This window comes from Sorex fumeus, unplaced genomic scaffold (genome assembly GCF_029834395.1).
Source record: "Sorex fumeus unplaced genomic scaffold, SorFum_2.1 ptg000063l, whole genome shotgun sequence".
NCBI lineage: Eukaryota > Metazoa > Chordata > Mammalia > Eulipotyphla > Soricidae > Sorex > Sorex fumeus.
The window spans coordinates 74059280-74073737 of record NW_026606120.1 but is presented as its reverse complement, the minus strand read 5'-3'; the positions used below and the strand labels follow the sequence as shown (position 1 = coordinate 74073737).

General features: G+C 49.7%; 1 protein-coding gene across 2 annotated transcripts in view; it reads right to left on the bottom strand.

Moving 5' to 3' along the window:
• The window catches only part of WIPF2 (WAS/WASL interacting protein family member 2), a 35676-nt gene that overhangs the window by 7265 nt on the left and 13953 nt on the right, over window positions 1-14458 (bottom strand). For both annotated transcript variants that reach the window (XM_056126988.1, XM_056126990.1), the window contains exons 2-5: window positions 9508-9639; window positions 6695-6827; window positions 5565-5681; window positions 4627-5283 (exon numbers count right to left, since the gene is read on the bottom strand). In XM_056126988.1, coding sequence (XP_055982963.1) covers window positions 4627-5283; window positions 5565-5681; window positions 6695-6827; window positions 9508-9570 — 970 coding nt within the window. In that variant the 5' untranslated portion in view covers window positions 9571-9639. The remainder of the gene's footprint in view (window positions 1-4626; window positions 5284-5564; window positions 5682-6694; window positions 6828-9507; window positions 9640-14458) is intronic.

Sequence of the window (14458 nt, the reverse complement as noted above, 5' to 3'; positions counted from 1 at the left end):
GACTTCTCATATAGTCCTCCTATAGTTCTCCAGGAGTAATTCCTGAGCAGAGCCAGCAGTAAACCCTGAGCATCACTGGGTGTGGCCCCAAAACAAGAAAAATGAAATATCCTGTCATGTGACAAAACTGAACCCTAAGAAACAACTAGTTAAAACAAACCAACAAACAAACAAACAAAAAACACTAAAAAAAAAAAAAAAAAAAACAAGGGGGCTGGAGCGATAGCACAGCGGGTAGGGTTTTTGCCTGCACGAGGTCAAGCCAGGTTTGATTCCCAGCATCCCATATAGTCCCCTGAGCACCGCCAGGAGTAATTCCTGAGTGCAGAGCCAGGAGTAATCCCTGTGCATTGCCGGGTGTGACCCAAAAAGGGAAAAAACAAAAACAAAAAAAAACTTGGGGGTGAAAAATGACCTCTTACTATCCATGATAATCTCAATTTTGAGGAAAAGTGGTAACATCAATTCTCTTTAAAAAAAAAAAAAATAATAAAAAGTCCCTGAACTATCTGGAAGTCCTTTGCATAAAACCATGAATATGCTTGAGTTTACATGGCATTTTCATACAGGGCTTCATTTTACAAACTCCCCGGGAGTTCTGTGAACAGCAATCGAAGATGAAGACGAAAACCGAGTGATCTTTCTTTTTCATTTGGGGGCCATACCTGCGAAGTGTGTGCCCGACCCCCTGAACATGATCTTGCGGGACCATGGCAGACATTTAAAAACTTCTCAGCTCAACCCACAGAATCACACCTTTCTTCACTTCCATTCCTGGATGGGGTTAGAAAGGCCAGACTCTGTTCGTGTACAAGGACTTCTTTCAGGGGGCGAAGCCACACCTGGAAGTGCTGGGAGATCATGTGGTATGAGGGCTGAACACGCGGCTCCCACATACAAAGCACACGCTCACATCCTTTGACAGTCGTCATCCCAAACCCTGTGCTCACATAAAAACCCTTAAGAGAAACCCCTAAGTTAAAAAGGAATTTCAAACCTTATCTGCTGCTCAGCTGCCAGCTCGCAGAGTACAAAGCTGTTACCTAACAAGCACATATAGATAAATGGGCTTTTACACTGCTTCAGGTAACATAGCCTCCTAATCAATGATCAATACCTACAAGGACTGTTCACAGGAAAAAGCTGCAAAGCCATCTGTGCAGGGTGCAGTTCGAAGTATGCTGATCCGGAGAGCTGAGAGAACTGACCTGATTTCCCTCCCTCCAGCTCTCGTTTCAGTCAAGCCAGACTATAAAACCATTACACAACTTCTACCTTTTTTAGGGTTCCTTAATCCCCTCCTCACCCAGTTTAACGCCATGGCCCATTGCAACAATGGCTCTCTTCCACAGAACCCAAATCCCTCTACCTCCCACTCTCCCCCTTAAGAGTCACACGTGCCTCAAAAATGCTAACCCTGGGCCCGACAGAAAATACAGCAGTTAATGCACTTGCCTTGCAGGTGACCGACCCCAGATTCGTCCCCAGAACCAATAGTGAATAACTCCTCAGCATCACTGGGTATGGTCCACATACATGCACACACGCTAATGCTGGTTAGCATGAATGTTTTTTTTTTGGGGGGGGTAGTGGCTGAGGAGGGTGGATTTGTTCCACAATCCCTGAGTGGACACAGGACTTCACAAACACAAACATACATACTGCAACAAAACCTGGAGGGTTTTAACAAGGATTTTTTCTTGCGGGAAAGAGGGTAATTTGTTTTGTTTTGCAATCTCTGGGTATTAAACCCAGGGCCTCCCAAGTGGTTACAAGGCCAAGTGTTGGAACACTGAGCTACAATTCCGGCCATTGGCCCTGGGCACACTCTACCCCTTGGAAGTGTCTGAGGCTGCGAAGCGTGCAGGGTGCTGGCCTCACTGGCAGCCCATGGGCCCGATCTCGAGTGGGCCTTCTGAGGGGCTGCTGCACCTTGCACTTTCCCCGAGTCCCTTCTCTCTCCCACACAACTTGGTCTAAGCGTCTCATGCCCTGTTTGCCTCCAAATCTCCCTCTCCGGGGCTCCAGGGGCAGAACACACAAGTCTGACGTGTGAGGCTCAGCTGCACCCCCGCCCCATGTTTCCCCCACAGCACTGCCAGGTATGGCCCTGGGGGCCTCTGAACCTTCGGGCCCACGTGTTCCTACCACAACCATTGAGCAGCTTTTTTTTTTTCTTTTTGGGTGATACCAGCAACGGACACGCTCTACATTCAGAAATTATTCCTGGTGGAGCTCAGGGGACCATATGGAATGCTCGGGGTCAAACCCAGGTTGGCTGCGCATAAGGAAAACACCCGACCCACTGTGCTATGGCTCCAGCTCCCACTGACCCACTTCTGTCAATATACTCTGCCTTTCCTCCTTTCCGATGGATGATATAACTATCCGTACTCTCATCTTTACCTAAGGTCAACATTTACCTAAGGAGGGTTGGAGTGATAACACAGCAGGTAGGGTGTTTGCCTTGCACGCGACCGACCCGGGTTTGATTCCCAGCATCTCATATGGTCCCGAGGACCGCCAGGAGTGCATGAGTCAGGAGTAACCCCTGTGCATCGCCGGGTGTGACCCAAAAAGGAAAAAAAAAAAGAACAATTTACCTAAAGATCAGATTTCCACTCCTTGCCTTTGAAAGAATATTACTCAGGCAACTCTCTCTGAGTATCATTCCACCGACATACACACAAGACTGAACTATCTCCCATCCTGCACGATGGGGGGAGGGGAGAACCCCTGTGCCCACATGTTCCTCCAGCAAACATTCCATTTACCTGCCTCCTGGCTCCACCGATGGCAAACTCCTGCTTACCTCGTTCTCGCTAAGTTGCCATCTCCAGTTCCGTCTTTCCTGCGCTCCTGAAGTCATCCAAGCAGACTCTCACCTCCACCCTGCGCCACTATTCACATGAGTCCTGAGCGGTTGGGGGGGTCACAATAAAGGGCTCCCACGCTGCCAGAACAATGTCACTCTTCAACTCACCTGCCCATCTGCCCCCAAGGGCACAGTGGAGCTGGTCTGAGGAGCTCGCTCCTCCCTTCCTCCTTCCATCTCCCTCCATCCCTCTCTAAGGACTCTAGTGGATTCTCCGCTTAACACCTTTGAGCTCAAAGGCAGGAGGGCCGGCGGCCTCAGGGCCTCACGGACATTCAGTTTGAGCCAGTCACACCTAGCATGTGGGGTCTTCAGTTCCACTCAAATTTCTCTTCTCAGCCCAGCCCTCTCCCTGGAACTCTGGAGACGGCACTCATATTTCTTCCTGGAAGTACTGTAGGCAATCTCAACTTAACAAGCTGGGACAAGTCCTTGCCTAGCATGTGGCTGACCCAGGTTTGATCCGAAGCAACACATATGGTCGCCCAAGTCATGAGCCCTACTGAGAGTGAAACCTTGAGTACAGAGGCAGGAGTAAGTTTTGAGCACCACCAGGTTTGGCACAAAAAATGAAAGAACCAAAAAATAAAAATTTGACTTAAGTTGTCCCAAACTGAACACCTGCCTTCTCCCAAACTTCCTGTGGTCCTATCCATCTTATCCATTTGTCCAGTTACTAAAACAGCCTACTGGGGAGGGGGGGGGTCCTCCTTTTGCCACTTTTGTTCCCTTGCAATCTGTTCATAATAGCTAAGCTGGTAGGTTTTGTGTGTGTGTGTGTGTGTGTGTGTGTGTGTGTGTGTGTGTGTAAGCTGGTAAGCTGGTGGGTTGTGTGTATGTGTTTGTGTGTATGTATTACATCCAGGAGTGCTCAGTAATCAATCCTGGTAGTGTCTGAGGGGCCTTATAAGATGTTGGGGATTAAACCTGGGTCTGCTGTGTGCAAGGCAAGCGCCCTATCGACTGTACTATTTGACCCCTAGGCTGATGATCTTTTAAAAAGGTAAACGGGGGCTGGAAAGGACAGTACAGCAGATAGGGCACTTGCCTTGTATGTGGCCAACCCGAATCCCAGCATCCCATACCCCCTGGGCATGGCCAGGAGTAATTCCGGAGTGCAGAGCCAGGATTAGCCCCTGAGCATACCAGGTAGGTGACCGAAAAAAAAAGTAACAAAAATAGAAAAAAATTGGTGGGGCTAAAGCAATGGTACAGCCAGTTAGCCTACCCTGACACTACCCTATCTCGCTCCTGATCCCTTAAAATATAACCACATACTGGAGGAATAGTACAGGAAGTAATACACTGGCCTTGTAAATGACTATGCTGTGCTCGACCCTAGTTTGAGGTTTTTTTTTTTTTTGCTTTTGGGGTCACACCCAGATAGATGCACAGGTGTATTTCCTGGCTCTGCACTCAGGAATTACTTCTGACAATGCCTCGGGGGACATATGGGATGCTGGGAATCGAACCCGGGTTGGCTGCGTGCAAGGCAAACCCACTGCGCTATAGCTCCGGCACTGCCTATTTATTTTTAACTAATTTGTCTGATTGTTCAAGACAATGGGATATTGTTGGGAGAGGGAGGTAGAGGTAGTGTGCTTATATCTTTAACGATCCTCTGACACTCAATATACTTCCTGAGAGAGCATCTCATGCTTCCCCATCAATGAAGGAGCTTGGGGCCGAGGGTGAAAGACGTAAGTCAACTCTCGGCTTACAGGGGGGAAAAAGCACTTCCAGGCACTTACCTGCTCCCCGACTGGGAGGATCTCGGGCTGGAGGGGGCGGCCTGTTACTCTGTAAAGAGGGGGACACTGAGGTGGGTGGAGGAGGTGCCAGGCCTCTGACAGGCCCTGGTGTCTTCCTATGCAAAGAATTGTGTCTCTGTGGCAGCTCCGGGGCAGACTCGTTCGTGGGACTGGAGGGTCCGTTGGGGACCCCTGGAGGTTGGCGATAAGGCGGCGGCGGAGGAGCCAGAGACTGGCCACTTGGTCCGGTTCGGATATTCACAGGGGAGGGAGGTGGCTTCACGGGGGGCGGAGCCGGAGGCCCCTCGCGACCAGGGTGAAGCCTCTGTCCGGGGGTGGGCGGCAAGGGTTTCTCCCTGTTGTAGGCCGGGCCTTTGCTGCTGTGCACTGGCAGAGGTGTGGGGGGCGCGTTAGCCCGGCGCCCAGGCGGTGGCGGCGGTGGGGCGGAGGAGCTGTGCTTCATGCCACTACTGCTGGTGCTGTTGGGCCGAGAGAGGTCTGGCAGCGAGGGTCTCTGCATCCGGGGAAGCTCTGGGAGGGAGGTGCGGCTGCTCTCCGTGTCATCCTGAGGGCGCCCAGCAGCTGCTGACACAGGAGGCCGGGGGGCAGCAGCTCGAGCACTGGGGGCTTGCAGGGCAGGCTTCCCAGCCAGGTTCTCTACAAACACACCGGATGGCACTGGGTCAGCAGAGCTAGAGCGTTTCCCTCGGGACGTCCACTTCTCCCAGGCCTGGGGCAGCGTGGCCTCTCCTCTCGCTCCAGGCTCAGAACCACTAAAGAGGCTGCTGAAAAGCCTGATCTGACCCCTGGGCTTTGCTGTATTCCACTCTAACTCTCCTCTATCCCCACTTCCTCCTCCCACCCCTACCACATTCTGCCCTCTTGGGAGCAGACAGTCGACATGCTTAGGAAACACCCTAAAAGCGTACACAAGTTACCTGAAATGTCCTTGTTGCCCACGGGCCTGAGCTTGGGCACGCCGCCTTGGAAGAGAGGTCCTTTGGGCTGCAGGGCCGCTGTTCCGGAGGCATAACCACCACCACTCCCTTTGGGTTCTAGAATACACACCAAAGAGCTTTCACCTTGTGACCAGATCAGTCCTGAGGAGAAACCCTTCCTCTGCCTGGTATTTAATTTCAAAAAATAAAATAAATAAACCCAAAAGCTTGATTTTATTATTTTATTTATGTAGGAGTATTGCTATTTATTCAGCCACTGATTAGATTGCTTTTATTAAAAAAACAAACATATATACATATATGTGCGTAGACACACACACACACTCACACACACACGAGGGGAGAGCTCAAGCTCAAGCACTTGCCTTTCTAGCACACATGAGGCCCTCTATTTGATCCCAGGCACCTCATGATCCCCTTGTGTAGCCCTGGTGGGCGCCAGCACTGCTGGTTGTGACCCCATTAAAAAACAAAGTTAAGAGTCAGAGAGATAGTACAGGGGTATAAGACTTGTAGGCAGTAAACCTGGCTTGATCTCCGTTCCATGGTCCCCAAGCAGCCCTGGAGGCCCCAGAGCACCACCAGAGGTGCACAGGAAACCCCCAACACTGCAGGGTCTACTGGGCATCATCTTTGCATTGACTCACCAGCCCAGTTGGCCAGGCACTGCCAAGTAGGGACTATGAGCCCTCAGAGCATTTCCTGGGACCCCCAACAAAAGTGAAAATTAGAAACACATACTTGTTTTGACTCATGCATGAGCTAACACCCCAAATATCAGACTGGATATCTGTAGCAATTATAAAAGAACTGCGGGCTCCAGAAGGCCAATTCCCAGGTATGGCAGCTCTGTACAGAACAGGCAAGAAATAAGCTCTAACCAGCATGCATCAGAGCAGGAGAGAGTTATCTGAGATCCAAGAACGCTTCCAAAAGGTCAGAAAGAAATCTCTCGAGTGTGAGAAAGAACAGATAGTGAAGAGAAGATAGTCAAGGGACATCTACAGGAAACACTCCCAAAGGACCGCGCTCAGATACTCAAGGTCTGACAACCAAAGTGACATGTTGGCTGAGGTCCAGGCCAACCCCAGGGAAGGAAGCTCACTCACTCTCAAGGATGGGAGCGCTGCGATCGTTAATGTGGGTCACCTTCTTCAGCTTGGTCCCTCTGCAGATGTCCTGCAGGAGAGCCCCGCGGCCCCGCTGCTCCTCCCTGCTCAGCTTGGGCGGCTCTGTGCTCGCCTGGAGGGAGAGGGAAACAGCCCATCGTGAACAGTCCCTTCAGCAAAGCTGGGATAAAGGGCCGAAATGAACGGTATTCCGCTCACTCACTGTCATTCCTACTGTACCACTCCTCCTGGCTCACCTCTGTGAAGGTTGTATCTCTCCGATTCAAGAACTCTGTAAAGGAGGCCGACGCCATGGCTGACAACCTATTTTCTACCAAGGGCCATTTGGATATTACTGTTATTAGGGAGAGTTTAGGGGGACTGTGTGGAGGAACACAGGATACGAGGGACTGAACCCAGGTCAGCTGCATACAAGGCAAGTGCCCGACCTGCTGTACTATCTCTTAAGCTCTGCAGAATACACAATACATGAGACAGCTGCCCCTAAGAAACCTACGTGCCTGTCCAGTCAGGTCCCGAGGCTAGACCACATGACGCTGCAGGCCTTTCTTATATGGATGTTTCCCACCCTGGTCTACACTACTGGTTACCTAGTATCTATGTGCCAGGCTGGTGTGCTATGTACTTTGTATGTTAAGCTCACCATCAAGGCAGACATTTGCTGAGTCCCTGCTAAGTATACTTTAGGCACTGTTCTAAGCACATCACCACAAAATCTCACTTAAGCCTAAAAACAGAGATGGGATCTGGTGCCAGTGGCAGAGCATGGCATGCCTGGTACTGGCATGTGAGATCCTGGGTCAATACCCCCTTCTAACAAGCAACAATACTAGGTGCTGCTGGGTCCCCAAGTTCTACAACTATGATGATGACGACAGAACTAAATCCCAAACTATCCCTATGGGATGAGGCCATCATTACCCATCTGGAAAGTGTGCGTCCAAAACTGAGTAATTTCACAAGCTCTTGCACTGAGAAACTTACTTTACCAGGTAAATGGTAAAGCAAGAAGTCAAACGCACACGCCTTCCCTCAATGCACATGGTGCCCTATTGTCTCCCTCTTCAGACTATCTTCTGAATGACACTATGAAATAGACTTCTCACTTCTAAGATAAGAAAATGAAGGCTTAGGAAAGTTAACACCACGTGACTTAAATGCAGGGCTGAGAGTCTGAGATTTGAATGCTGGCCTGACTGGTATTCTCATTTATCCTCCTGATTTTAATTTTTTTGATTTTAGGGTCTCACAGTGTTCAGGGATTACTCCTGGCAGGGTTCGAGAATCCATATGGTACAGGGGTTGGCAGTGTGCACGTCAAGAGCCCTCCATACTATACTGTCACTCCAACCCCGTCTTTTGTCTCTAGTCTTAACCTCCTGTCCCTGGCCTCAATCCCAGCCCCCTGTCTACACTGTAAAGAGTACCTTTCTAGTAAAAGCCCTATCCAGTTATTTCTGTGGCTGGAAATACTTCAATACCTTCCCATCATCACGAGGAAAAACATTATTTTTTTTGGGGGGGGGTCACACCCTGCAATGCACAGGGATTACTCCTGGCTCTGCACTCAAGAATTATTCCTGGCAGTGCTCAGGGGACCATATGGGATGCTGGGAATTGAACCCAGGTTGGCCGCATGCAAGGCAAACGTCCTACCCGCTGTGCTATTGCTCTAGCCCCACAAGGAAAAACATTTAAGCCCTTGTCTCAGCCTGTACCCCCAGTTTCACCTCCTACATTACACTCTTCTTAAGCAATTAATTCTTTCTCATGCACACATACACAAATAACATTTCCATTTAGACTGAACCAGAAAAAGGAACAGGACAAGCCAATGTGGTTCCTTTTTTTTCTTTTCTTGCTTAGTTTTGTTTGGGGGCCATACCCAGCAGTATTCAGGGGTTACTCCTGGCTTTGCACTCAGAAATCACTCCTGGCGTAGGGGACCATATGAAATGCTGGGGATCAAACCTGAGTCAGTGACGTGCAAGGCAAGTGCTAAACCTGCTAGATTATCTCTGGCCTCTCCGTGGTCCTTGGAAGACCTCTCGAGAGCAGATCTAAAGAGGAAAGACTCTGTTCTACATCTTCCTTCACCATGTCTTTAAATATGCTATTTTATAGGAGGAGAGATAGTACAGTGGGTAGGGCACTTGCCTCATACATGGTTGACCAGGGTTCGATCCCCAGCATCCCATATAGTTCCCCAAGCACCACCAGGGGTGATCCTTGAATGCAGGGCCAGGCATAAGCCCTAAGCATTGCTGGGTGTGGCCCCAAAACAAAACAAATGCTACTTTATACTAGGAAGCCTTAAGTATTCACTGATACTAGGACCAAACTTTAGAGTGTTACAAACAACATTGTAAGGGCTGAAGTGAGAGACTGATAAGGATAGGGCACATGCCTTGCATGTCACTGAAGGCAGGTTCAGTCCTCAGCACCCCATATGGTCCTCCAAGCACCGCCAGGAGTGATTCCTAAGCACAGAGCCGGGGGAAAGTAATGAGCACCACCAGGCATGGCTCAAAAACAACCAAAAAAAAAAAAAAATCAAACCCTGGGGGCCTGGAGAAATATTACAATTTGCCTTGCACACAGATGACCCAGGTTCGATCCCAGCATCCCATATGGTTCCCCAAGCACCACCAAGAGTAATTCCTGTGTACAGAGCCAGGAATAAGACCTGAGAATGCCCCAAAACCAAAACCAAAAAACCAACCAGATTTACAGAGGAAGAATTCTGGGTGGGCAAATCTAGAATACTGAATGAGGGGTGAGGGGCTGCCCACCTGATTAAAGCTGGGAGGCGGAGGCGGCCCAGGTGGGGGCGGCGGGGGAGGAGGAATTGGCATCCTTGCCCTGCTTGCAGCTGGCACTGCTCTCTCTCCGTCTTCTTTTGCAGCTTTAGGTCACTCATATACCTGCAAAGGAAACAGAAAATCATGAGTACCCCCGGCCCCTGGCCACCCCGAGTATCAGGAGACTGACAGGCCTGGCAGGACACCCTCATTTCCTACCTCCCCTGTGACAGGGGCCGGGTCTTAACCAACTTTATTGGGGGGGAGGGGAGAGAAGTTGGGTGTGGAGAGGATGAAGCCCCCAAAGACTGCACAGGGGGTCTGGGGTCCAAAGTAAGGCCAAGCAGTGCCAGGGGCCACTATGGCCACCCCGGTGGTGCTCAGGGCCACCAGAGCCATACCTGGCTGTGCTCAGGGGATCATCTGGGATGCCTGGGACTGAACATGGGTTGGGCACAAGCAAGGTAAATGCCCTACCTTCTGTCCGAACTCTCCACCAAAACTTTTTTAAATATGTAAAAGCTTACAAGCAGAACACTTATCACTAATAGGAAAATCCAAAATAAAAACAAATGGAGAAGGTGGGGGGGAACCTTTATTTGAATTCTTGAGGTTCATTAAGATCGTTCCATTCCAAACCCATACCACACTAACAATAGGGAAAGTAACAGTCTATTCAGAAACGCTTTCAACTCAATTCTAGTCACCTCAAATTCTTTTTTCTGGGTTTTCAAAGGGGAGGATAGGGGGAAGGGAAGTCTAGACAGAGACTGGCTGAGCAAAGGGCAACTGTGCAAGATTACTCACAAGAAACTGCAGGGTTCAGACTCCAGAACAAGTCTCTAAGCCTTCCTCTAACTAGTCACTTACAAAAGACTCTAATCAGGGGCCGGAGAGATGGCACAAAGTGCTGGAACACCTACTTTGCACATAGGGGCCCAGGATTCCCAAGCACCCATGGGAGCAGCCCCCAAGTACCTCTATAGGTGGTGCGAAAATCAAACAGAAGAGAATAAGATACTGTTTTATGACAAAAATTTCATGACCAACTGCTTTCAATTGAAAGACAAAACCCAGGCCGACTGGGAGCACTGTATAAGAATCATTGGACCGGAGTGAAACACAGCAGGTAAGGCACCTGCTTTGCATGTGGCCAACCTGTGTTTGATTCCCTGCATCCCATAAGGTTCCTTGAGCATCACCAGGAGTAATTCTGGGAAGAAGTGGGGAGGACCAAAGAATTCTATCAGGGGTCTTCAGGGGAGGATCGAAAGATGTCCTCGGCCAGCAGGGATCTCTGCAACAGTATAGCCTCAGAATAAAAAGCTAAAATTATCCGAGCACCACCAGGAGTAATGCCTGAGTCCATGAGCCAGGAGTAACCCCTGTGCATAGCTGTATGTGACCCAAAAAGCAAAAAAAAGAAAAAAATGTTTTGGGGCTGGAGCGATAGTACAGCGGGTAGGGCGTCTGCCTTGCACGCGGCTGACCCGGGTTCGATTCCCAGCATCCCAGGAGTAACCCCTGTACATCGCCGGGTGTGACCCCCCCAAAATAAGAAAAAAACTAGTGGCCAGAATAATAGTACAGTGGGTAGGGCCTTTGCCTTGCAAACAGTTGATAAGGTTCAATCCCCAGCATCTCACATGGTCTCCCAAGTACCTCCAGGAGTAATTCCTAAGTACAAAGTCAGGAGTGACTCCTGAGCACCACTGGGTGTGGCCCCTAACCCAAAATAAATAACCTAGGGGCTGAAGCAGCGGTAGGGCGTTTGCCTTGCACGCAGCCAACATGGCCAACACAGGTTTGATTCCCAGCATCCCATATGGTCCCCCGAGCACCGCCAGGAGCAATTCCTCAATGCATGAGCCAGGAGTGACCCGTTAGCATCACTGGGTGTGACCCAAAAAGCAAATAAATAAATAAATAAATAAAATAAGTAAATAACCTAAATAAAACCAACCCTAAATCTTGTGCTATCATTTTTCCTGCTAAAAGACATTAGGTAACATTTCTCTTTGATTTCAGCTTTGATTACAGAATAATTATAGCTTTTATATCAAAGTGTAATCCCATCAGCGGCCAAGACTCAGAGACTATAAAAACCAGCTCCCGGAAGAAGAACAGTGCAGTCTCCTGCCCCCGTGCCTGACTGTCCTCGCCGCCGGGGCCCCTTGGAGGGGAGCGGGTTGAGTTTTCCTCCCCGCCCGACCAGGGCTCCGGCAGCCAAAGACCTCCAGGACCAGCCACCACCATGCTGAGACCACTCTCCGCACACATGAAGGTACTGGCAAAGGGACAAAGTCACGCGGGTTCCGGGGCCGAGATCTCCAAGCCTACTCGGATTTGGGCCGAGCATCCTCCACCCAGATCCTCCAAATTCCAGTAGGCGGGGGTCACACCCACCAACTGGCCCCCTGGCGCTGTGTAATCCCATCAGCGGCCAAGACTCAGAGACTATGCGGCCGCGCGACATCTTATTATGACATCTTATTATCTCATTCCTACTCTGGACAAACTGGCAGGCTACCAAATGTAGCCTGCCCACACGGCAGAGTCTGGCAAACTCCCTGTGGCGTACCCAATATGCCAAATACCAGTACCAATGATGGGTCTCATTCTCCTAAAGAGCCTTGAATATAATCTCAGGGCTAGGATGAAGGAGACGTTACTGGGGCCTGCTCGAGGCAATCGACGATTAACAGGATGATTTGTGATTTGTGATCAAAGCACACAAGGGAAAATCCCACAAGGGAAAAAAGAACCCAACCTGACCTTAATAGGCACCTTCCTCAGCAAAGTTTGGAGGACCATAATTCATCCTGTAAGTATCATACAGAGCCAGTGCAGCAGTACAGCAGGGAGCGAGGTTACCTTGCATGTGGCCAACTTGTGTTAGAACCCCAGCTCCATTATGGTCCCTCATCATCCCCTGGGCACAGAGCCAAAAGGAAACCTAGAGCACCAAGGAGTGTGCCCCTCCCTCCCTCCACCTCAAAACAAATAAACCATGGTGGGGCTTGGGTTTGCAAGGCTGAAGACAGCCTCCCTGAGGCAGGAAATGCAGATTGTAGCTTGCTTAGAAGTCTCTAAGGGCTTTGAAGACAGTCCTTTCTGCAGGCCATTCAAAGCTGCTCTCACACAGTTCCTATCTTAGCTCCAACTGCTGAAGGAGCATTTGGAGAGCTGTAGGCATCCATCAGCCAAGTCACTGTTTCCATCCAAATCAAGTCTCAAAGAGCAGGATATTGAGGCTCTATTCTGGACCAAGTTCAAGTTTCCTAGCCTCCAGAAGTAGGGCTGTGCCAAATCCAAGAAGTGGGTATGTACCACATTTTGGACTTTTTTTTTGGCGGGGGTTGGGGGGTTGTTTTGTTTTGGGGACATGCCTAGCAATGCTCAAGGGTTACTCCTGGCTCTGTACTCAGGAATTACTCCTGGTACTAGGGCAACCATACGAAATTCTGGGGATAGAACTTGGGTTGGCCGTGTATAAGACAAGCACCCTGCCCACTGTATTATCTCTCCAGCCCCTTTGGGCTGCACTGTGTTTAATGCAGATGACTCTAAGACTGAGAAGTGGTGCCTGAGAAGTGGCACACCCCAGAGGGCTGTGGGGTCACATACATGTCTAAGTAGGGCACTTTAGCCAGGTGGTGGGCACTGCACTCCTGAGCCTGCCCCTCCCCCCCACCCATCAAAATGAATCCTATCTCCTGTCCAAAAAAATAGGCATTTTATCAGTATGACTCTAGCTCTTTTAAAAAATAAAGTTTTTCTCTCAATAAAAAGGATCCCAAACTCAGTTGCAATTTCACCCAGTCCTGATAAGCACTTAACAACAGACTCAAAGGCCCCGATGTCTGCCCATAAGTACCAGTCAAACATCACCCTGAAATAAGTCAAATTTTAAACATTTCCTGTAGCAACACCCACTTTACCCAATGTCCCATAGGTCTCTTGGTTGTTTTTTTTTTCTGTGGGGGAAGGTCTTTTCTTGCGGGGGGGGGGGGGGGGGGCGGCAATAGCCAGTGGTGTTCAGGACTTACTCCTGGCTCTACGCCCAGGGATCACTCTGATAGGGGACCATATGGGGCATTCAGGATTGAACCAGAGTTGGACGCATGCAAGGCAAGCACCCTACCAGCTGTACAGTCTCTCCAGCGCTCTCCTGTCCTTTTACAGTATAGAGGAGATGCTTACTTGCTGAGTGACCTGTTGAGCTGAATAAAGTAAATTTAAGAGCTCCACTGGCTAAAAGAGCTTGCAAGTCTAAGGGTGGCGGCAAACACTGAACTATGGATCATGGTGCGGGGAGCAGGGAAGACAGACGGAGCTGTCTACCCAGAGGGAAGAAGAAACACAAGGCTAAGCACAGCCCAGTGTTCCAGAGCGCTTTACTGCTTCATTCTTTCCTGAGTTCATGCAAAAAAGATTTATTGAGCTTATGCCCCACTGAAGCAATTCAATAAATAATTATGATGATAGATTCACTAGGTGTCAAAGCTGTTCTGTAACAATGTTCTCAGGGAGAATGATTCTGCCTCCGAGGAGATGTTTGCCAATGTCTAGAACACACACTGTCACCACTACGGGTACTACTGGCACCCAGAAACAAGGGTGTCAGCCAGGAATATGGCCCAAGTGGGAGAGCACGTGTCCTATAAGATTCTGGGATCGATCCCTGGCAAATCATGATCTCCTGAGTACCTTGAGAAGTGGCCCCCACAATAACTTTTTAAAAGGGGGACTCAAGAAGGGCCGGAGCAGTAATACAGCAGGCAGGGTGTGTACACGAGGTCAACCCACGTTCAATCCCCAGCACCTCATATGGTTCCTCAAGCACGGACTTTCACGGGGACTTTTTTTTTTTTTGCCTTTTGGGTCACACACAGCGATGCTCAGGGGTTACTCCTGGTTCTGCACTCAGGAATTACTCCTG